The 25,505-nt window shown below is 37.3% G+C and overlaps 1 protein-coding gene across 50 annotated transcripts in view; it reads right to left on the reverse strand.

The window, feature by feature from the left end:
- celf1 (cugbp, Elav-like family member 1) overlaps positions 1–25,505 on the reverse strand; it is a 35,011-nt gene that overhangs the window by 2,312 nt on the left and 7,194 nt on the right. The window contains exons 3-16 of one of the 50 annotated variants that reach the window (XM_087259904.1): positions 22,854–22,976; positions 18,892–19,079; positions 18,520–18,602; positions 18,231–18,279; positions 13,982–14,113; positions 13,094–13,173; positions 11,788–11,949; positions 10,531–10,588; positions 9,492–9,614; positions 7,758–7,874; positions 6,379–6,567; positions 6,181–6,201; positions 3,024–3,167; positions 2,734–2,905 (exon numbers count right to left, since the gene is read on the reverse strand). In XM_087259904.1, coding sequence (XP_087116030.1) covers positions 2,778–2,905; positions 3,024–3,167; positions 6,181–6,201; positions 6,379–6,567; positions 7,758–7,874; positions 9,492–9,614; positions 10,531–10,588; positions 11,788–11,949; positions 13,094–13,173; positions 13,982–14,113; positions 18,231–18,279; positions 18,520–18,602; positions 18,892–19,079; positions 22,854–22,957 — 1,578 coding nt within the window. In that variant the 5' untranslated portion in view covers positions 22,958–22,976 and the 3' untranslated portion in view covers positions 2,734–2,777. Of the gene's footprint in view, positions 1–2,733; positions 2,906–3,023; positions 3,168–6,180; positions 6,202–6,378; positions 6,568–7,757; positions 7,875–9,443; positions 9,615–10,530; positions 10,601–11,787; positions 11,950–13,093; positions 13,174–13,978; positions 14,114–18,230; positions 18,280–18,519; positions 18,603–18,891; positions 19,080–22,853; positions 22,977–25,505 lie in introns of all 50 variants that reach the window. The other 49 variants (XM_087259893.1, XM_087259891.1, XM_087259902.1 and 46 more) reach the window with 49 other exon arrangements.

Raw genomic sequence — 25,505 nt, forward strand, 5'->3', positions numbered from 1 at the left:
TATTGTGTTGATTTAGAGACCAAGGGAAAGAGAGAGAGAGAGAAACAAAAAGAAAAATTGTGCTTCAATGTTTCAGCTCTTCAGTGAAAGTCCTTTTATTTTGTGCTTCAGCTCTGAATTGTGTGGGACTGTGGAATAATGCATATAGATTTGGAGCTGCTCATATTGGTTGGTGACACAAACGAGTACAGTTCAGCTACATTGAACTCGGTGAAGGACAACAGCGTGATGGAACATAAAACCCATACAGAAATTTAAGACTTGATGTGTTTGGCACATTAGTGGAACTACTTCTGCACTTATTTGGAAAGGCGCACAAACGCCAGTCAATTTGCTCTGGATCAATAATGATAACAATAATCTGCCTGACAAACAGAATCCCTGCCTAGAACAAGTTTACAAGAATCTTTGGATTGATCAAAATGGTGATTCGTGGCACACTTCCACCTTCCTTCCACTGAATGGTTTTGTGATACAACTGTGTTTCTTTGAACAGAGGCACAGATCAGGGAGAGGGAATCCCTGCGCTAGCATCTCAAGAGGGGCTTCACACCTGGGTTCAGTCTAATGCAGCGTCTCTAATGAATTAAAAACAAACTAGCAAGCAAAAGTGGCACATCCGTTTCCTCGTCTGGATCGAGAAGCGTGGAAAACGGTACGATTGCGAAGTTCACAAGAGCTGGCTTCTTTGCAATGAAAACAATATATAAATATAATAATAATGCACCATTAATAAATACAAGCGTTTCAAAAAGTGACAACAATAGTGAGGTAAATGTGAGAATACAATTCCACTAATACAGCTCTGACTAATGGTATGGTGCGAGGAAATGACTCACAATGATGCACTTAAGGATATTACACCGAGTAAGAGCTTTAGACTGAACCGTGGATCTGCTTCAGAGCTCTTGGTACAATTGTTTGACTTAACAGGCGACACACTACATCTAGTGAAGAAAAGGGCCACACATCAATAGTTTAAACAATCGGTGAATGCATCCACAAAACTTCACATTAGGATTCTACAAAAACACTGTTGAATCTTGAGAGATTTTCTTTTTTAAACAACCGTTTTAATTCAGAGAAATTATTTAGGCAATATTATAAAACCTCTATAAAAATAGAAAAGGCATAATAGTTAAGTAATATACACTATCTGGATAATGATTTCTTCTCAGTTTCCATAAAAACAAGCTTCTCACCTCACGACCCTGCAGGACTCAGATTGGCGTTAACATCTGATTGAACACTTATTATTAACATTATTATTAATATTCAACTAAAGCGAGCTGCGTGGAGTAACTACTAAACACACAATCACAAGGTTAACCATGATGAGGATTGCAGGAAGGGTCTGGATAGACCACCTACAAACACTGAGAATGAAATACTGATCACACACTCCACACACGCTTTTTTTTGGAAATAAACTTCAGTTAAGTGGCCATGAATTCAGCAATTGTAAACTTCCTTCTTTTCCGCTCGGTTTCTTGGCAATGTCATCTCTCAGTCTCTTTTCCAGTATGCAAATATTGCTAAAAGCTTTGACGCGGACCTCTGGAATCGAGGCGTCAATTGAGTAATACATCAAATGACCACCAAAAAAACTCTAATAAAATCTATACAAATGCCATTTTAAAACCGTACGTGCTACCGGCAGATTCTTCAGCGTTGAATAAAAATCTTGGGTCAGAAAAAGGATTTGCTTTAATTTGAGGCTTTAAGAGAAAAGTAATGAACTGAAACGAAGCGCTCCATCACTTTTTATGTAGCAGGTGAGTAGAATATTACGTTTTGGTCTGACAGAAAGGTGAGAATGTCCTGAGAGTAAGTGTAGCATCTCCAGCCAACGGCCAACACTGAAGGATTAACCGTCCTCTATGAACACGTGATATAATAGTGTTTGTCTTTGTTAGAATGTAAAAAATGTGATTAAAAAACAAACATCATCATCATCATCATCAATACTGTTGTCAGCTGAGCCCTCCAACAGAATACATAAAACAGACGTTTGAAGCAATGTCACATCACCCTCATTGTGAAGACACAGACACATTAAAAATAAATAAATAAATTAGTGAAATAAATAAATAAATGAATTAAATAAAAAGGCATCCATGAAAACCGAGTCTAATGGAGGAGTGCAGCCTGACTTTCCAGATGCTCGAAATAATATTTCAGGTGACTGATTATCTTTTGCACCGATGCAGCAAGCCTCCTTCATTTTCTAGAAAGGCAGCATTGTAGGAGGCATCAGCATTACACTGTCCGAATGTACTACAAGAGTCTAGTGTAAACACAGGAGAACATCTACAGGGGCCAGACCGGAGTGATCAACAGTCTTAGGGACTGAAAGCAGTCACGCAGGCTGGCTTTCATTGTGTAACATCCTTTTGACGCAAGATTTATACACAGCAAACTTGTAATATGGCACCAAAAAAGAAAAAAAAAGAAAAAGATTTAAGGGAAAACAAAAGATCAACAAAACAATTAGAAAGATAGATATCGATATATAAATGTGAAAAAGAAAAACAACAACAACTCATTTCTCCTTGGAACAAATTCATAATGTTAACAATTTGCATGTTGTCTTTAGGTTATCTGCATGTTTTTAAGGTTAAGAGAGAAGATGTGTAGGAAAGGCCAGAGAAGTAAAAGGAGGATTAGGAAAGACGGGTGTTAAGGGTTGGGTGTGGGGGTCATTAGAGCTTTCCAACGTGACACTCCACTTACCAGAAAAACATTTTCAAACCAAGTCCATTTGAGAGCAAAATCACTCAGTATGGCTTGCTGTCATTTTTAGATCGTTTAAGTTGCACCTTCAGCCGCTTCATTCCAATCTGAAAACCGTTCATTGACTGAATGGCTGCCTGGGACGAAACTGGATTGTCGTAACTTACAAAGCCTAAAAAAAGAAAAACAACAACAACACACAAATGGATTCGAGTTATTTAACGACAACACACAAATCAAGGGACAAATCAAGTTACAACCATGTGTGTCTGTAACACGGCTCCACTCACCAAAACACTTGCTAAGGTTGGTCTGTTTGTCAATAAAGACCTTGGCAGAGATGACGTTGCCGAAAGGCATAAACATCTGCAACAAATCCTGATCACCAAACTCCTGTGGCAGATGGTAGATGAACAGGTTTGCTCCTTCAGGGCCTTCAGAAATTGAGAAAGGAAAACATTTCTCACATTCTGGGTCTAAAAGCTTTCCTAAATCTTTATTTTCAATGTTTTGTCACGTGCTTCTTGCTGACTTAAAAGAAGATTCTGTTTTAAATACAACTTCAAGCATGCTGCTGTTTGCTACAGAAAATAGCCCAGCCATTCACAAGCCTATACAACTCAATTTAAATAAAAACATGCAGATTGCTGGATTTAAAGAGACCTTAAAATGCAAATATATTAGTTAAAAGGTTAGTTCACCCAAAAATTTAATTCTGCTATTATTTAGCAAGTACTCAATGAATGTCATGTTCCTAACCCCTGAAACCTTTGTTTGACTTTGGAACACAAATGAAGATATTTTAGGTGAAATCTGGCCACTCCCTCACTCTACATAGAAAGCAACGATCCAGAAATGTTCAAATATACCAGAAACATCTTCAAAAGAGACCATATACTATAGTGGTTCAAGTTTTATCAAGCCACAAGAGCACTTTTGTGTGTGTGTGGGGTTGCACTGCTGATGCATTACCTGACATTGACCTATGCTTTGCACTGACATTTACCCCAAACACTCTCAAGCAACTCCCTCTGTTTGAAATAATCTGCTTATGAACATGTCCTACACTGACAAGAAGAAACTAGAGGTTAAACAGATCACGGTTGATTAGTGATTCGTAAGGATTACAACCCACGGTTCAGAACATACAAGACCCGCAGATTAGGCTAATACTGTTTTTTTTTTTTACTTCGATTAATTTCAAATTTGTAATGATCATAGTCATTGAAATTACATGTATGAAAGCATTTGGGCTTTCCTGTAAAATTTATTGATGACGGAAGTAGTTGTTGGTAGGTTATTCAGGATTTGGTGGGTTTCTTAGGTTATTAAAGGTGTTTTCTGTCACTACTTGTTTAGCCTGCAACATTGCATTCAGTCTAAGCTGCATGATTCATCATTAAAAGATCAGGATCGCAACATCCATGTTTATTATTCCTAAGAGATTCAGTCTTTAGGATTTTGAGTCATTTATGAAGTTACAAACAGTCAAACAACACAGAAGTGATGGGATAACAGTTTATATTTTAGATAAAACCACTGACGTTTATGGTAAACATTAAAATCACTGTCATGTGAATTTAACTTGATGCTCAAATGAAAGTTGCAGGCCGCAATTACATTAACCAATGGGTGGCAACAACCGGCCATCAAAAATATGCCACTGAATACTTCTTTAAAAATGATACATTAAGCAAAGAAATATGAAGATTTTATGAGGGAATAACTGAATCATTTATTGAAAATAAGACAAAAAATATATAGGTTGTACAAATTATAAATGTTAAATTTCTACATTTAGCGTCATCAGCAACAGTGGTAACAGTGAACTTTTCACACTACTGAAGATTTCACAATTTATTTTTATTTTGCTAATTTTCATAAAATTAAAGGTTCTAAGTTTTGTTAAAACCAAAAGTATCTTACAGTGTTGTTTTTGTAATAAATGGAAAGCCAATTAAATTTCGTCACTGTCACGGTTTATTCTTTATTTCTCCTTATACTTTATTATTATTATTATTATTATCATCTTCCTTGTGTTGCTCTGAAGTGTTGATTTTACTAATTAATGTTTCTTTTCTTTGGCACCTGCCGCTAATTTGTATTGTCGCCTTTATAAGCGGAAGCTTCGTGTGTGTGTTGGGGGTGGCTCTCTGTTTTCCAGTGCCTTTGAGTGATCCTCCCGATTTTTACTCTCTTGAGAGTATGACCCGTACTTGTTGAGAATCTCTACGCATCTTGTCCTGATAAAGGTCTGAGACTTCTGTGCATGTCTTGTGCAGCCGCTGCTGAGGAGCCATGCTGGTGTTGTTGCCGTTAATTAATTCATTGTTGATCTATGCTTTATTTATGCTTTCTCTATGGTTTATGTTTTGTGTATGTACGTTTGTTTCAGTAATTGTTTTGACTGAGAAATATCGTTTAATTAATGATCCATAATTTGATCAGACACTTATTTTCTGGTCTTGAAATAAATAGAGAATTGTACTTCTGAGTTCCGTGTCCTTTTATGTTGCTAATCCCTTCCCTAAACGAGCCAAAAAAAAATACTGAGGTTCGTATCGGTCACCTTGGAATAAGGTTCTGTCAGTGTTCTGAATGATTTTGAGATATTGAGCTTTAAAAATTATTGCATTCCATATAGCAACAGTTTTTTATAAAAAAGTCTTAAAATGAAAACTACTTATAAAAACATCTCATAATGTAAATAAGATGTCATTTAATCAGAATGTCAATAACTCGGTTGACAAAAATGTCTGATAGAACCTTATAATTCTATTCTCTTCCCCATTTTGACTGATCCAAAAAATGGTCCAATCCATGACTAAAAAACCCTAAAGTGATCCGAACCATGTGATTTGTGGTCCGTTAGGAGTCCACTAGAAGAAACTATTAAATAAACTCATTTTTGTTTTATGCGCACACTTAAGTATTGTAGCTTCACAATATTCAGATTATTTAGGTATTTTAAAAAATTCAAGTCCATTGCTGTCAATAGAGGATTAGAGGGCTCTTGAATTGGCCTTGAATCTTAAATTTATGTTGTGAAAATCTCAACTATTCCATTAATTAATTTTTTGTGTGAACTAACCCTTTAATAAAGAAGATCTGCTTACTTGCTACTGCCATAATGACTACTGACTATTTTTGTTCTATATTGAAATATAGATTTTCAGATCTGGTTACAGGCTTGACATTGTGTGTTATACATTTAGAAATTTCTGGATGATTTTATTAATCTTTTTGACCATAAACAGTTCAGTAACTGGTAATAGAAAATACTGCACAGAAAAGCATGCCACTAGTTTTCCACTAGACTCAAAGTTGTATTTAAGCCAGAACACTCTTTAAATTCATTGGCAAGAGAGCTGCTTGTATGGATACTCATTTTTAAACAAACCAAAAAGTAGCAAACGGACAAGGTGGAGAGTGATTATGATTTCTTACCCACGCTCTGATTGAGACTTGCTGTTGCAGCATATTTAAAACAAGAATGAATTCTTAAGATGGTGATCACAAGAGCCACATTTATATACACAGACTGAAAAGCATCATGGGCTAAAACAGATCTCAAAAGCTGACCCTTCTAGCATGAACTTTTAATCCTCAAACCCAAAAGTAACTACTCTTCTCATCAAGACTCACCTTCTTTTTGGCTGCCAGCAGCGCTAACGTTCTGCTGGGACAGTAAACTCTGACTGTAGAGGCTTGGCAGAGCGGCAGCTGCATACTGCTGGATCCCAGAATAGGCCGCCTGAGTCAGAGCCTCCATAGTGCTTCCAGAGCCGTTGGAGAGACCTCCGCTGCCCAGACCACCATTTAGAGCAGCCATGCCTGTGCACACAGAAACACAGCACAGCATTCAGACATACACAGAAAAACTACTGAGAGAAACCACATTCAGACACGAAGACACAGAAAAAAACACAAAGCAAAGGAAAATTAAAACAAAAGGAATAACACACCAACAGCTTTTTAGGCAGGTCAAACACAAGTGGTCAGTGCTAACTAAAAAAATAAAATAAATAAAAAAATAATAATAATAATAAAAAAGGGGCCCAAATGTTTTATAAACAAATGATTCAAATCATTCAGAACTTATTTTTCATGTTTAACAAGGCTGTATTTATGTGACATTAAATAAAGTAAGTAAAGTAAGTTTGATAAATGACTTGGAAGACAATGCTGTCACGCGGTGGCCTTTGAAGGACAGACATTTTTGATTCTGGAGGCCATTAATAGTATAATAACACTAATACTAAGATGGTTGAGGCATTTACAATGACCAAAAACAACATTTCAGATGTTTTTACAATGTGCTCAGCCTGCTGGTTAGTCCATTTACACATAGTATTATCCTCACATGATTATTTATATCAAAATCACATTGGTCGAAGGTGTTTCTTTCATAGTTTATGCAAATATTTTCTCATCAAACAAAAAATGTAACCTACTCAGTTATGCTCATATGTTTTTATGCGCATTTTCAAAATTTATGTGCATCTTGGCGTTTCCATCAATTGATTTTTTATGCACATATCCAAAATATGCATAAAAATGTGTATGGAAACAGCTATTGTTTAAGTTTTAAAATATTAAGCCCTGACAACAACTACTGAAATTAGACATCAATAATAATTGATAATTGTAGTAAGCACTAAAGCTTCAGAATGGTTTTTAATAAATGATGTGACACTGACGACTGCTGAAAGATGAGTAGTATCTTCAATGTAAATCGTAATAAATCTTAATATTGCTCTAATTGTTTTGTAATTAATAAACACACTGACCTTTTCATCACAAAAAGAGGAATATCTTTGTAACTACCCTCTGAACACTGATTTATTATGACAGATTTAAAAGCATCTAGGAGGCAACAGGGTGACGAATTTGTGTGGTATTCTTTGGGTTGTGCGTGGTTGTCAGCTGACCACTTGTAATAAACCAACTGAGATGGATCTTGATAGCTTTAGCAACACCATCTTGACATGATACAAAAGCAATCAAAGTTTCTTCTTCCTTACTTGCTAGGGAACTCATGTTGAGACCTGCTCCAGCGCCCGCAGCAAGAGACTGAAGAGCACCTAAAGATGCCATGGGGTTCACAGAAGAACTAGTACTGGAGGTGGGAGAGGAACCTGCTGTGAGGGCGAGAGAAAACAACAACCAGCACCGACACATTACTAAGACTTCAGACATGTCAATTTAGATTTCACATGCTGTCATTGCACAAAAACTAGTAAAGCAACTCAGACTGACAGAAAACAGCAATGAGAGCAGTCGTGTATTTCAGAACAAAACATGAACCGCAATGATCAAATACACAAGAGAGCTCTTGGAAAAAACTGATGGCAATTACCAGGAATAAACATGCACAAGTAGCTATGCCTGTTTAAAAACAGTACACATTACAGTTTGGGGAAATTTGTATACTTTAAGTCAGAGTTTCAGATCATTAACATTAGCCATAATATTTTAACAATAAACAATATTTTAATCTTTAACCATATCAAGCACGTATTAATGCATTAGTTCATGTTATGAATACAAATGAAGGAATAATGGTCTACAATATGATACTATCTTTTGGTCGTCTTTAGCTTTGATGGCTTGAGGCTCATCATTGTTCCCATGGTTACAAGTGAGCAAATGTCACAGATGACATCAGTAAGCCACCATTTATGAAACATTTACTAGTATTCTATGGCAACACTGATATTACACATGACGATCACTAAGTTGCATTGCAAAAGTTTACAACTTGGCTATCAAACAGAAGCAACAGACATTTTACAAAGGGACACGACAATAAAATGAATATTGCTTGGCAAACCTAGTCAAAAAAGGTATACAATGTGAAAAATGCATTTCTAAAAATGCATTTCTTTTTTTTTTTTTTTTTTGCTTGCAAAGTCTCTGGGGTAAATTTAAAGCTTAAACTAACATGCCACCTTCCACTGTATATCAGCAACCTGGCCTTTGTCCCTCCATTTCTCAACCCTGGTTGTCATGGCCCACTGCACAATTCATGCCTTTTTCTTTTCACTTCAGACATTTGTTTCAATTCGACCTTAAGTGCACTGCACATAGATAATCCGCATTATTTTGGTTTGAAGGGAACAAATAGATTTCTTTTAAATGGCATTCTAGTGGTATAAATTTACATTGTATTTATTTACAAGGTTATGTTATGCCGCACCTTATGCTTCTCTATCAAGAAGATGCTGCAAGCAATGCCGTTTTGTAAATTCATGGATGAATGAACATGCTCAGGTAAAGAGCAATAAAGATGGGATTAAGAAGGAAGTGCAACTTTCTAAACTAACAGATGTACAAAATATGCAGAGGTGTGGGGCACCAAGACCAGGGTTGAAATGCGCTGCTTTACTTACAGATGGAATAAACATGCACCGACACAATAGATTACCTTATTTATTTAGGTTAAGATTTATGATTACTTTGCTCATTACTTAAAAATACATTACGATTTAAAAAATATATTTATACTTGTTGGACATTAAGCTTAACAAATGCTGTTAGATTGTTTATTGTTTATTCATCATACCTTACACATTGATTAACTCAATCATGCTGTACTTCACTGTGTAATAAACCTTGTTATTGGCTAGGATCTGAATCTCACATACAATGATAAGATGCAATAGTTAGGGACAGGAGGAAGAGGAGGAGATTAAAAAAGCGGGACCAACCCTTGTAGGCATCCCAGGCAGATTGAGCAGGCTGTCCGGAGGGCGTACCTGAGCTGGTGAGGACGCTGAGAGGGGAGCTGGAGGTGGTCAGCGCACTGCTACCTGTAGGTGTGGCCTGTGTAGCACTCGCTGCTGCTGCTAATGCAGCCAGATTTTGCATGGCATTCAGACCTGCCGCAGATCACAGACCACACAGAATGACAAGAATTCAATTAAAATAGACAACACTATACTTGAGTCCCTCTCAGTAACATTCACAACCTTCTTTCTTTACTCTAAACTGAACAGACAACACTCTTAAAACTGCAAAACTATTTTGAGCTTTCCGAAGAACCCTATAATAGACCTTGTATAAGGATATGTACAACAAAAAAAATAATAATAATAAAAGTTAAAAAAGACTAGGCCTTTCACACTGAAATTACAGGAACTATTATAAGAACTAGTCATATATGTTATAAGAACTAGCCACCAGAGCTCCAAGAGAACTATTTTCCTGACTGCATTCACAGAACTCTGTCGTAATGCAAGCCGGCCAACAGAAATTCAAGCACTGCAACAACACAACTGGAGGATGGAGGATGGTGTAGTGCACTTACTGATCATGGAGATGGAAAGTAGACGACATACAATTTTTGCATTCCAAACAGCAAAAAGAACTAAGTCACCAATGACAAGTGAAAAAAAAAGAACGAAGCCACAGACAAAAACACAACAGGCAACTGCCTCTACCACCAGCTTTATTAGTGTATAAGTCTTGCAACACTTTAAAATTCTGTGCTTGTGTTTCCTATGGCAAACATTGGGTTCCTACTGTGCTAAATTAGACCCTGCTCTGAAGTAGAGGCCAATTTTGTTCACCCAAATGGTGTTCCTAAAACTGTTCCCAGTTCCTGTGGTGTGGACATGCCAAAAACATTACTCCAGTGTGAAAGCCCCTATTGTAACAGACTAAAAAATAAACATAGAAAGACATCATGGCTATTGAAGTTTCTTCGAAATTAAGTAGGACATATTTAAGTTATCTGCCAATCAGCCAAGAGGTGTTATCCTGTTATGGACAGAGCAAAGCACGTCAGACTCTCACCTGACATTGGATGGAGATTGTTGAGCGCATTTCCAGAGGAAGCAGACTGCTGTAGAAGCTGCAAATAAAGCTAGACATTACATCAAAACAGAGAACAGAGAGAGTCAGGACTGCATCCAGGACTGTGATGGAGAGGAGAGAAGGAGAGAAGAGGAGAGAATAGGAGGAGGAGAATAAATCAGGCAACAAGGCAAAATAAAGTCAAGCAGGAGCAAATGTGGGGAAGAAGACAAACAAAGTGGAGTGAAAAGTTAACATTCAGGGGCTTTACGAAATTATAAAAGAAATTAGAAGGACTCAGAGAAAGATTAGACGGGGAAAAGATGAAGATAGAAAAAGTTTTCACAGCACACCCATGGAGCAGCACTAACACATTCAAAAAGGGCTATAGTTCTGTGCTGGCCTACTAATAAACGGTAACTGAGCTTTTAGGAATGACCAATAATGGACTGTCAAGAGGGAATTTGAAAAGCCAATTTAAATGCAGCTAAATAACAGCCAACCACAGACCTGTAGCCCATGTGCTCAAACACAGCAGAAAAAACACAGCAAACTTAATGGCGAATCAGACTCATTAAATTAAAAGACTCTTGAGGAAACTAATCACTACAGATGCAACTAACAACTTATTACAGTTTGGAGAAAGCAAAAGCTAATTTGGATGGGGTATCACAACATATTACTATATTATAACTGCACCAGTACTGAAACTCGCATAATTTAGGGGATGGTGAAAATCAGCACAAATAAAAATATCACACTAAAACTAAAAAGCACAAACTTAAATAAAAGTAAAACTTTAATATAATATGCAACACTGAATTTTTTCTCGCATAACAACTCGAAGGTATTCTATATAATCTGTATAATAAATATATCCTGGTGCAGTATGGGAACGAATGAGAGTACTTTATGTCCACTATGGTTTCAGACGTGACTACAAATGTCTGTCCCCTCAAATAGTGCCCCATTTAAAGGCATAAAAAGTAATTTCAGTCACAGATAATGATTCGTGTATAGTTTCTACAGCTGCACAAACTCAAGTTAAAGACTAGTAAATAGTGAGATTATGACACCCCTATTTGGATCAAAGCCAAATTCTTTGTGCTTGTTCGACTATGTGAAAAATGTTTTAATCAGACTTTGCTGTACATAGCTTACGCAGTGCACTTTGCAGATTTTACAGTCTTTTTTTTACACTTGTGTCGCTGTTTCTACATGCACAGAAATGTAACAGCATCTGTTCTGTGTACTCACTGCAAGGTACTGTGGGCCCAGTGAGTTCAGCCCTGTAAGGTTTCCCCACATGGAGGCAGCATTGAGCTGTTGCATCTGTTGCTGCAGCTGCTGGGCGATGCGTTTCTGTTCTTTATCCTTCTGTGTGTCTGCAAACTTCACCACGATGGGAGAAGAACAGCCCTGAGAAAGACACAAACAAGACATTAAATGCACTAAACCAAATTTGGAAAAAGAAAAAGCAGTAAAAAGGAAGAAAAAGAAGATCATGCACATCAGTAATCAAATAATACTTCCAAAACCTATCAGTCTTTTCTTACTTTAGAAATAATTGTGACTGCATTTCATCATACAAGATCTGCATTTACAAAATCTGCACTTTCTATCAAAAAAAAAACTACAAAATATGAAGCATCCCAACAACTGTAAATACAAACATGTTAGTTTTAAAATTAATTTTAAATTATTCATGACAGTATTCCTAATAGCCTAGGTGAACACACACGCGCACACGCACACACACACGCACGCACGCACGCACACTGATGCAGTCCAAAATAGAAGTTAGCAGGGTTTCTGCAGGTATCACCAAGTTAAATTTTAAACTTAAAGACATTAAGGCCATTATAAATGAAATTTTAGACTTATAAAGGGCTAAAGGATAAGAAATTTTTCAAATGGCCAAATGGGATAGATTTTCATTGGCCCTACCAAAAAATATTACAATTTAATACATTTAATAATATGATAATAAATGAAGAATTAACATTTTAAAAATTTCTAATCAAAATATTTTAAATATTGTGTAAAAACAAGCCAGCTCTACTTGCATCCACACTCTTTTTCCCCCAACATAAATTCTTTAAAATAAGATAAAAATAAGCAAGTTTAAAGTTTAAAAAAATATAAGTTTAAAAAAATATAATAAACTAAATCTATGCACAACAATCTATCCAGGTCGGTGTCCTCAGCAGTAAACACATGCAGCACTTTTAAACAAATGTTTATTGTAAGGTAAATACTTAAACCATTATGATAATTAGAGTTAAAAATTACCTTTTTTAAATAAAAAGTTTATATTTTATTGAGATGGTTGTTGGTGATTGTATGGGTTTTGGCCAGATTGGGTAATAATACATGAACAAAGAAAAATTAAGACCCGTTTAAAAAAGATTTAAGACCTACAACACAATATTTCAGAAGATTTAAGACTTTTGAAGGCCTAAAATTTAGATTTTGAGATTTAAGACATTAAGACTTTAAGACCCCGCAGATCCTCCGAGTTAAAAACAAATGAAATGGAGAAATGGTATGCATGTGCATTTACCTCCATAGTCTGTGACTGGTGCATGGATTTGATGGCAGACTGGGCCATCTGTCTCGCTGTGAATGTGACGAAGGCACAGCCTGCAGACACACGAGTTGCAATGAAAGTAGATCACAAAAAAAAAAAAAAAAAAAAAAGACACCAACTTCTGTGAACCACAAAAATCAAAAACTAGAAACACTCATGATGATCATGCAGTAACAACCCTATCAAAACAAGCCCAAGCTCTTTGAAAAGTGAATGGGTTTTAGGACTGCCGAGTCACTATGGGTTGTGCCAATCACTTAAGCAGTTCCCATGGTGATGGACAGAGTTCATTCAAGCCAATTTTAAAATAAATAGCGTGGGCCTCAATGTGCATTACGTTCCCTTGGTTACACTTTAGTTAACTTAAATGACAGTGCAGATAAATGAGAGCTAGAAACAAGAACAATACAGAAAAGTATCTAAACTGAATGATTAAAGCAACTCAATTTGTTGCATGCAGTCAGGGTTATGTAACCTCCTATATCAGCTGCCATGCTGAGTTTGGGATGAATTAAGCCATTTTCATTTTGGCCTACAGAAGCCAACTGATTCTCATTTTGTCTGTGATGAATTACATCTGCAATTATTAGTTACTCAAAACACAGCCATATCAAAATAACTAAGAGTAGACACAGTGACTAGTGAAGATGTACTTCATGATTATTAGTGTGCTGCCCTGGGGGAAAGACTAGATGTTAGATTCATGCTTGTATGTGGTACAAGTCAAATTACACACATGATGCGATACGCTGCCGAAAAATGAACAGCACATATTTGAGTGCACCGTATCACATCATGCATGTAATTTACTTTAAATGATGATAATGACATTGTACGTGTGTTTTAGATGGCTCTCACCACGGCTTAGTCCGTCTGGACCTCTCAATATGCGGCACTCCTCGATTTGACCATATGGAGAAAACATGAGTCTGATGTCGTTCTCATTGCACTTCTTTGAAATCATTCCAACAAACAGCTTTCTATCTTCTACCGCTGAAAAAAAACAAAAGCATGTAATGAAAAACTGCCTGCTTTGACAAATTCTTCATGCAAAAGACCCTCATCTTCATTTAATGTTATACAACAAACTAAAACAGTCATAAGGTGAAATACTATTAGACATAAATGCTTTTTATTGTAACAAATTTTAACTTGTTCTGATGAAGACAAGAGTTAGTCCAGTCTTCAGTTTCATGACCTTTCAGAAAACATTCAGAGATGCTGATTTGGTGCTTACGGAACATTTGTATCATTTTAAATGTTTATGGAAATCATCATGGGTGACATTTGGAGGGCAGATGCATACCCCTAAATCGTTGAATTTTATCCATCAGAAAGACAGATCTAGCCAGTGCTCAGCAGCAGTTGGTTATAGCTCTGAAATAGAGGTCTGCATTCCCATGGCTCTCCCATGAGAACTTGCAGGACTGACTGGATTTCTTGCAATGCGGGATTAATTTTCCTTATAGCAGACGGAACCTCTTGTTTAATTTGAATGAGAGCGGGCAGACAAACAGAAAACTCCTATTCCTGATGTCCTTTTAGAAAAGCATATCTGCACTTTAAACTGGATTTATACTTTAGCCTGGCTCCGCATCAGTTGTGAGTTGCAAAGGCTTTTCATTACTTACATCTACCATTGTACTGAGGACTATATACATGCAGGCATTGCATAGATGGACTACAAGGCCGCAGGACGCAGCAAAGAACGTCACTATAAATTAAAACTACTTTATTATTTTATGCAGCAGCCTTACATTTAAAAGAGAAACATAAGGGTGATCATACGCAAAAAGACCCCAGACTATAAGGCCAGATGTTTTCTTTCCCTGATTTATTTATTTATTTATTTGTTTAGCGCATGTACTCATGTGCGATCAGAAAACTGCCCGTCTCTCCTTTCACTCCACCCCGAATCCCCAGCTGGCCCTCCTTGGCCCAAGGTATTCGGCGGGCCGAAAAAGGCCAGCCGCTGGCCCCAAGAAAGCCCCGGAAGTGACAGTGGAAACGACACTGGCCTTGGCTCACTTGCTTTAGGCACGATAGTGAAAACGCGGCTATTAACATTACTAGCCATTTTGTGAGCTAGTGCAGCGTGTGCCTGACTAGAGTAGTGTTTGGAGGTGGGCGGGGAAGGCTGTTGCCTGTCACGTCATTTGGGATGCCTTGTTGAGTGTTGCTGCACTAAAAACATTGTATTTTGTATTTATCTCTTTTATCTTTTTAGACATTAATCTGAATCGTTCAGTTTGCAATGCGTACCGAACCGAAAGTCTCCTACCGAACGGTTCAATACGAATATGCGTATCATTACACCCTTATATTTGCAAAAATGTGCACTTTAATTGACATCCCTAGACATAAAACAGAGAGGTAAGCTTTTCTTATACAGAGCCTCATTACAGTTGTAAAGTTTTGTAAAAATCCATGTATTAAATGAATCTATTAAAAAATCTTTGGCAAGAATTATGCATTATAGGCTTATATTTTAGAGAGAACTAAAAGGAGTAGTGTTGTGCCAAGAAATGCACCCCTGCTGTAAATTGCAACCCCTCTGAAATGTGCACCAGACATCAACTTAAATTTCTTTTCTTTCTTTTTTTATTTATAATAGAGTTCTGACTACTAATGACAGTGACTAAGGCAAGTTCTATGAATGGAAACCTTACCCTACAGAAGATATACATTTAAATAAATAAATAGATTTATTTACTATATTCATTCATTTTCTTTTTGGCTTAGTCCCTTTATTAATATGGGGTTGCCAAAGCGAAATTAACCACCAACTTATCCAGCACGTTTTATGCTAAGGATGCCCTTCCAGCTGCAACCCATCAGGCTCGATACATTAGTCTATACTGGTCTATATTTTTATTTTTTATTTATTTGTAAACCTAGTTTTAGAAAGCATTTCACTTCTTGTTCTTGCTTGATCTATCAAAATAATAATCATATTAACCTGGGTTTTAATCAACTACGGGCTTTGATTTTTTTTAAAGGGTCACAAAACACCAAAACACATTTTTTGAGCTGTTGGCAGTCGTATATGTGTCCCACACTGCTAAAAACACTATTAGGACACCTATATTTCCCTAAAAAGTGTAAATTGGTTGTTTTTGCGTTATTTCAAGCAAAGTCGTACTTCCGGTTTGAAACGAATTTTTGAAGCTGCGTTACGGTCATGACATAATAGCCTGTATTCCAGCGTGCAGACTGGACGTCTGTGCCAGAGTGTGTCTTATTACGTCTTACAGTGTGATGCATTAATGCATGAGTAAGGCTTGGTTTAAACCAATTAGCGCGCTCTATTCTGCAACTTCATTAATATTCATTACTGTCAGAGTGTTTAGACGACACTCACACCACGTTGTATTGGCAAAACAAGCGTGAAGTGTTGCTTTTATAGTTTGCTGCAGTTAAGTTTCGTTTTCATTTTCTCTCTATGAGAGCTCAGTCTCACGTGTGGATTAACCGTGTACGCGACGCTCGACAACAATAACTTACGTGTCTAAGGAGGAACATTGTTTACCTGAGAGCTGTTCTCATCTGCAAACGCTGAGATCCGGATTTGCTTGTAGTCTTCTCTTAATAAAGACGCGGCTCTAGTTGCTGGTGATTGTCCTGTCTCTACAGATTTGGTAAGTGAGCGACTAGTGCTCTTTGTTTATTCAGTTTGTTCGTATCGAACTAAGTTAACCATTGTAGGGTTAACTAAGTTAACCAGTGTAGGGTTTTCACCGCATTTAGTGACCGGAATAACACACGCGGCTTTCTGACGCAACCTGCCATGTGCATCTAAGTTTCCGGGAAATGCTGAGGGTTTTTTTTCTCTCATTCGCCGTGCGGTATCAAACATTGCATGAAAAATACACGCTTAGAGCAGTTCCTCGAATCAAATATCTCGTTTGTCGCGAGGGACATGACTAAATGAATTCCCTGAATGAAAGAGCCAAACTGCCACCATTTAATAATTTGGCAAATAATTCGACTACAGATGTCCATGTAGGTTGAACACCATCACTTTCTACTGTGTGTGTGTGTGTGTGTGTGTATTTTGACTCTGAAACTCACGTGCCCAAATAGACACTCCCACACCATCCCACTTTTCTTCCTCCGACACTCCCCCCTAAACAGAGCTGGACACGCCCACTTTTCTGACTTTTTCCAAAGTAGAGGTGTGAAAACACCCTGCTGAAACGAGGGGGTTTCATGGCCCTTTAAATGTAGACTGAGAATGCAAATAAAAGTCTAAGAAAGAGGTGCGAGCATTTATTCACAGGGGTGCATTTCTCATCACAACACTGGGACTGCAGTGAGATCATGAAGCAGATCAATGTTGATCTTTCTTTCGGTGTGTCAGTGAAGAAATAAACAAAACAATAGGCCTATTTTAAATATGGAAAATTTATCAGATGGTAACGACTAAACAGCACTCGTTAATATTTTAGCATGCTTTCATTTTTGTGAAGGGCCAGTAGGCAGTCCCTATTTCCAAGCCCTGATGTGGCTTTCAAACACTGCTGCGTCTGTGTCACTCTGTGGTAACATGAATCAAATAATTTTAGCCAATCACAGACATTACTGTTGAGCATATGAGAACAACTGGCAACCCATAACTTCAGTTATCCCATTGACTGCAGACCATTGCTGCACCAGACAACACATGACGTCCAGTCAGCTGACTAGTCTTCTGACACATTAGATTTTCCGGATATTTGGCAAGCTTGCATATTTGTTGTCTGTCAGCAAGCCAAATGACGCTTCGAGTTGTTCACACAAAGGTTGCAGAGAGGTGTCAATCATCTGGTGATTTGACCTATAGACAAGCTCATTAGCAAATTGGGCTTAAATCAAGCTAAAAATCCTGTTGTGTGAACTATGCACAAGGTAGAATGCTGTTTCATTATTTTCTTGTTAAAATGTATGTACAATTTATGACTTGGGTTAAAAGAAACATCAAATTTGTGTGCAGATATTTTGCCCCTCTCCCTAAATCAAGTTAAATGTCACCTATGGAAATTATGATACATCTTGTTAAATTTACAGAGCTTATATTTCAGAACAGCAGCACATACGAATGAAGAATGTGTGGCTTATTCAAGTGACTCACCATTGTTTTTCTCACTGTCTGCAGGTTTCATTTGTATGGGATGATGCATCTGAAGAAAAAAATAAAATTATGTGACTTAATGCTGACATTTCCCAGCCCTCATGAGAAATCTGAACATCTTCCACAGCTCCTTTGGGTGTACTGAAAATGCTATTATGAAATTATCTCAATATGTGCTTATATATGATGTATTTTTAAAAGCAATAAATTGGTAGAATGCCAGGTCATTTGACGACACACAGGAGAATTAATGGATTATTGATATAATAAAATAAAAACATTTTCTCACCCCTGGAAGAATCTTCATGTTGTGAAGGGCATTTTGTGCTTCTAATGCAGACTTACGGGTGTAATATGTGACAAAACAACAACCTGCAAATGCAATAAATGGTCTATGAATCACGTCCAAGATGACAACATTTCCACAGAGACCACTCTCTAGAACACAGTTTCCAAACACCAGTGAGCATCTCTACGAGAAATCATTGGCACATTCCCACTATGGGGACTGTTCCAAAAAGGAGGCAACTGAAGTATCCTGCATCCCAAGACAACTTTTTTTAAGCATAGTTTTATAACTGCACAATTGTGTATGCATATGCAATGTGCTCACTGGGATTTGGAACAAACTGTATTAAGTTGAAAGCCATCTGTAAAGTACCTTTACTCTGTGGGGGGTTCTGACTCCTGTCACGAAGAACATTGATTTCATAAACTGCACCATAGGGCTCAAACAGCTCACGCAGCTGATCCTCTGACCACGTCCGAGGGATCTGACCCACAAACATCTTTATAGAATCAATGTCGGGCTGGTCTGGGTGGTCCAGAGACCCATTCATCTTCTTGCTTCTACAGAGAGATAGAAAGAGAAAAAACAAATCTAAGTGTTTAGCAACTAGCATAATTTGCTAACTGTGCAACAGAGTCAGCTTAATTAGACCAACTCTGACTGTTCAGCTTTCTCAGACAGTAAAATGACACGCTAAATATACAGTTGTTTTTATGAAGGTTTTTAACTTTGTGCTATCAGAAAATTATTTTCTGTAAACACTTGGGTATTTTTGATTGCTTAAAACTGCAAATGTCTGTATCAATAAATCTGGAGACCAACATCACAACTATAAAAAAATTAATTGAGCACTAGCCCACATTTAAATAGTTTAAATGCTGAAGAGCAAATGTAGACACTGTGTCATTCATCTAGAATGAATAAGCACAAATTAGTGTACAAGCAAATTATGGAAACGTATACTTGAGCAGGTTGGGGCATATTCTATGTAAATGACTAAGCTTGTGTATGCGGTTGTTCATTTAAAGTGAATCAAAATTTAATAATATTAAAACCAGGTTAATAACAAATTTCTCTTTTCAAATGTGCTGCATTTCATACAGAGATCTGTACTCCTTTGGTTAAGAAAACAAAAATAATCCACATAACTGTTAGCGAATAAGACCCACTGTCTAAAAAAAACAACTGATGTATAGAATAAGACTTGATGTTGCCTCATGTCAGTGATCAGCAGTGCAAAACAGCAGAAAACTAATCTAAAACATTAATAAATTTGCGTTAAGAAATTCAGCCACTCCGCAAAACTCAAAACTTACATAAATTCCTAGGTAAACTACATGAAGCCCATATTGAAAATTCCCAGGCAATACACAATTCTCTGAGGTAAGAAAATAACTATATACATTTACTATATATACACTATATACACAATATTTTGCAGTATTACATTTTCTTCTGTATTGTGACATGAATGAAAGTTAAAAATTACTTTATTAAAGAATTATGCATGATTGTTGACTGGATCTCACAATTTAAGCACTGGTCACAAAAAATGCATGCAGGCAAAAGTGAAAGACCTCTGGGTTTTCACAGGAAGGCCTAATTATAAAAAAAATTAAACATTAAACCCAAGCACAGATGAAATGTTCACAGCAACATGATATTAGACATCAGGATCACTCAATTTCCTATACCACAAAAATGTAGAGAAAACATCAGACCACTCTAAGTCTGTGAAGAGTGAACTGAAAGAACACTTTTACAATCCTGTTTGACAGAGTGCAGCATAAGGGGAAGTGATGTCACTACATGCCTGAAGCACTGCTTCTTCACTCTCTTTAACAGCTGCTGATCAGTGGAGTGACAGACCACTTTAAGATAAACACAGCATTGTGCTACTGACAAAGAGCAGCATTAGCCAGCAGCTAAAAGCCAGATTAATGGCATTTATTGATCTGAGGACAGCAGAGCTAATAAAACCTTCTACTTTGTCGATTTTCCAGCAACCAGAACTTGTTCAGACAAGCAGATTACGCAGATTCTACAAAAGATCATCCAATCATGTGCAGAGGAATGAATTACTGGGACAAAACCGTTTTGGAAATTCTTTTTCCTATAGATCAGACCATTTGCTGACTGTTTGGAAGAAACACTTTGACTGCACCACAACGCAGAAGATTCATTCTAACGATTCCTCAAATACTTAATCTAAATTAAAGAACAATCAGGAATGAAATAAATAACAAATCACTATGGTAGTGTTCTCTTCACCTTTGCCACCCATTAATATCAATACTATGTAAAGCAGAGTTTTATATGAAGACTAACAACAGCTTTGCATTTTTTACAGAACAAATAACAGAAAGAAAAGAGAAGGCAATTTAGCAAGGATTAGTCAGCAGTTTCTAGCCACGTTCTTGGTTAAATTGATCCCTTTGAAGCTGTAAAACCTAACGGAGAGAGAACTATAAACAACCCTAACAGCTTTAACAAGACGAAAGGCTGAAACATGCTATTGAAGCACCCTGCAACACCAAAGAATCTACTCTTACATTTCATGTGCTGACTCAAGAAGTTCTTTACAGAGGAAAAAAAAAAAAACTTAACCTGATTATGATGTGTGACACTAAACCACTGATTATTCTGGAAATATTTCTGAGACCAAAAGCATTTACGACTTTTTACCAACCATTTTAACCATCCTAGTCTTAACACATCTAATGGACTCCAGACTTATATAGAAGAAAGTATCTACTGTGTCATAGTAAGAGCACCAAATTATTGTGCCTTTAGAGAGATATTTCAGACTGAGCTGTCAAATGAAACATTAATGTCAAGAGAGTTTAATAATGAAAAACAACACTGTTCACTACAGAAACACATTGTAAACATGAACTGGCTATCATCACTGAATGCCTCTAATGGCCATTGACAATCAGCTCACAAAAACCTGAATCAAACTAGCATTCTCACAAAATGCCGTTTACAATGACGGTCTGCTCTGCTGAGAATAGGTAAATAAACCAGTATAATCATGTTTCACTGACCACACTCATTATTAAAATCAACTTTTAAAAAATCCCCCCTTGATATAGCGCTCATTTAAGGTAGAATAAGGTAAATCTACTTGTTCAAAGCTCTGTACTCACACTGGGTTGGAACTCAAACTGCAATGGTCCACCATCATCTCTGGAAGAAAATCCAGCTTAAAGGAAGCCATTTTCTTCAGGCCTTCAGCAATTAGCAAGTCTCAAATGAACGGTGACAATACACAAAAACAGCAGACCGGCTCACACTTCAACAGCAACTATCCGTTAAGTACAATGTCTCTCAAAGTTCACAAGTCGTGATAAGTGACATGGGAACAGCTGGGAGAGAACGGGGAAGTGTGCACCTCATGGAGGCTGAGGAGGCCCCACAAAACGCAAATCCACATGGAGCAAAGAGAGACAACGACGAAGCTGGATGACAAACACAGGCCCTAGCACTGGTCACTGGGTTGGGCCTGAGGATTAGGATGGACCCGACTGGCCACTAAAAGCTGCACCCCTGATCCCACAAAAGAAAGTGCTGATGGAGGGGGACTTTTTTGTGAGTTTTTCTCTTAGCAAAGCAGAACTGAGTGCAGTGTCAGATAAATAAAGTGTCAGATCGATGCTGATAAGCGTGAGTGAACGGCAGGAATGAATGGGGACAGGCAGCTCTCTGGTAATCCCTGAGCTGAAGCGCCCCCAGGACACAATCAGGTTCCGGCAACGGGCCACGGATCGTGCACCATTCCAGCATGGAGGGGTGACGGAAGGGAGGGAGCAACAAGCTGCTCGGGGTCATGCGACAAGGGTTGTGTTATAAGCCTTCAGTCAATGGTGACAAACAAAACAAGCCGCAGGCAAGCAAAGGTCTATTAATTGGTCTTGTTCAACATAACATCAAAAAACCTATAATAAAGTACATTAAAAATAAAGCATTACAACGCTTTTCGCTACTGGAAAAAATAAATGCATAAACTATAAAGCTGTAATACATTCAGAAACAAAAGTTCAAATTGTACACAAAAATATTCTAACACAGATAGTTCCGTAATTAATAAGTGTAATCATTCTATTGCTTCCCTAATTATACATTCAAACAGCCATGACATCATTGCCTGCCACGCAGTGACATCTGGTGGGCTGCTCATGGCATACATGCATATTTCTTTTCTATAAAAGAAAGCTATATGTTTCTTCTTGTTCCTGCTTCAAAGAGAAGCTGTTTGAAATAGGGAAAACCTGTAGATGGAGGGCATCCTCGCACCCCTGAGGTAATAAAAAACAAAGTGAATGTGTGCTTACCCGCCAAGGGCAGGTACTTCCACAGCAGGAAGAGAAAGCTCGCATTGAGGTTGCCCGTGCTGCGCTGTGGTCAGGTACAGGGCTTCAGCTTCGATACTATCCATCCAGTGCCTTTGTCAAATGCTACAGAAACACACCAAACAATACAGGACAAACACATCAGACACACATACATACATACATACATACATACACAGAGGTAAACATAAAATGGAAGGAAAAAGAGAGACGGCTTCTGACAGGATAGACAGCATGCAAACTTCATGTCACAAACTGCATGCACACAGAAAACACATAAACTACAGTCGGAGAGCAAGATGGCACTTCCAGGATGATTCGAATAAAATGTAAACCACAAGTCTGTCATCTGAGAAGCATTTTCATTGAGCAAAGTCAGAGGCTCAAACACAAAGGTTTGATGACAGAAGATAAAATGCCCATATTTATTAGCTCAGATCAAACCATGTTACTTTATCCCAATGTGTATTCATGCTGGAATACGCTGTAAAATAAACACAATGCTGACAGATAAAATACAAAAATTAACACAACCAACAACAATGCATCACATGTCAGATCTATGGCCAAAGTAAATCCAATCCAGGCCCGTAGCCAGGGGGCTTTGGGTGGTTCGAAAGACAAAGGTCCAGAATTTGTCACATACATGAGCTCATTTGTCCTATTTTGACTGCTATGCCATCATGAATTGTGAAATAAACACATCGAAAATGGCTTTGACCAAGAGGAATCCTGTGTTGACTGTTCTTACAGAATTTGGGACACCGAAATTGGCAATTTTGGTGCCAAATTCAGTGGCCCAAATTCTGCTCAAGAAAGGTGCTGGCCAGTTTATTTGCCAAGTAAATGATAATAGGCTACACTTTTGTTTAATTTAAAAACTTAAACTGATTCTTCTTTTTTCTAATGATGTATGATCTAATAAATTTGCATTTTTAAAACTATATTGAATTTTTTATATAAGGTTGCATTATTTCTTTATTCTAAATCTTATGCAAATGTTTTTGGTACATCAAAAAGTGTGGTTGTGATGACCATCCGACAAGTTAATCCAGCAAAAAAAAAAAAAAAAAAAAAAAAAGCATGATTAAAACTTCATAATTAAATGAGGCAAATAACTGCAAAAAGGTCTACTTTTTGAGAAAAAAGAGCCACCCGATTCGTCAGGCTGGCTGCGTGCCTGCAATTGACACAACTGTAACAAAATATCAGTATTATAGTACTCGTACTTAGCTGAATTTAACTGAAGAAGCACACAAGTTCACTATCAGGAAAAACAATTCTGAACAAGGCCATAAGACATGTGAAGTATGAGAACATTGCCACTTAATTTTGTCATCTGCAGCAAGAACTGTGTTAATAATATCCATGTCAAAATATTTGTTTGTTTTTGTTAAAAGCAAACTGCTGTGTCACTCAAACAACTTAAAATTGTGTCCTACAAATTTGAAACCACTGATATAATTTGTCTTGTGTAATGATTTAGAAGTCTTATAATTTGCAAGCTCTTATAGTAAATGTTTTTTATATGATTGTCAGTTGACCCTTCGCTAAGTCCAACACTCCATGCTGGAATGGTGAAAGAAAAGGCCTGAAATGTGACATTGATGGACATTGAAGTCATGTAGGACTTGTTGCATTAGTCTGAGTCACATCTGTGTGGATTGTCAAGACATTCCCTTATCAATTCGATAAACTCGATCTCAACATGTATGAAGGACGTAAAAGCCTGCCATGTAAAAACCGCGCCGATCTTTTGGTTTGAACTTGAGCAGAGGTGAGGGCCTGTAGCAGTGAAAATGAAAGTACCCGCCCCCATGACGTCATTTAGCAGACCTAGTTTAAAACCACACAGCATAATACCGAGAGTGGAGCAAAGTGCATCAGATGATCGGTATTTAAAAGGGGAAAAAAGAAAAATCGATAAAATATTTTCATTTATATTAGACACACATCTGGTGCTTGTATTTGCTCCTGCTATACGTCCAAAACTTCACACATTGGGTTCAATTAGGCTTTACAGTTTCCATGTTCAGTCCTTTTCTTCCACTGTATCTTTTAAAGAAAAAGGCAGCAGCTTTACAACCTGTCATTCAATCAGAAGACAAAGTCAAAGCCGAGCTGACAGCCAATCTTTCCTAGGCTCAGCAAAACTTGCAAGAAATACCTCTGTATTCCTGCAACTGCAATATTTACACAATTTTTGAAGATTACACTTATTTACACCTTGACCGATTTTTGTATGACATGGCCATTAAAAATACAATGTTCCTTAACCAGACGGTTTTTCAAGTTAATTTTAAAAAGAATGTTACTTCAGTCATGCTGTTGTAATGTTTTGAGAAGACTAGCAACACAATAAAAAAAATCGAAATCGAAATTGTGAATCGTTTAAACTTTATAAAAAACCTAGATATTTTTTTTGCAAATCGCCCAGCCCTACACACAACAAATGAACAAGATTTTATTTGCTTAGCGAAAGACAAAATTTTGGCAAAGTGGGAAATTTTCAGTGCATAAAAAAAGCCTTTCAGAACTGCAATTTTAAAAAAACGATTTCAACAAAGACTTAGGTTTCCGTCAGGTGTCCTTATTTTCTGCAGATAGGTTTAATGCCTATAACAACAGTTAGCA

This window comes from Danio rerio, chromosome 7 (genome assembly GCF_052040795.2).
Source record: "Danio rerio strain M-AB ecotype USA chromosome 7, GRCz13ab, whole genome shotgun sequence".
Classification (NCBI taxonomy): Eukaryota; Metazoa; Chordata; class Actinopteri; order Cypriniformes; family Danionidae; genus Danio; species Danio rerio.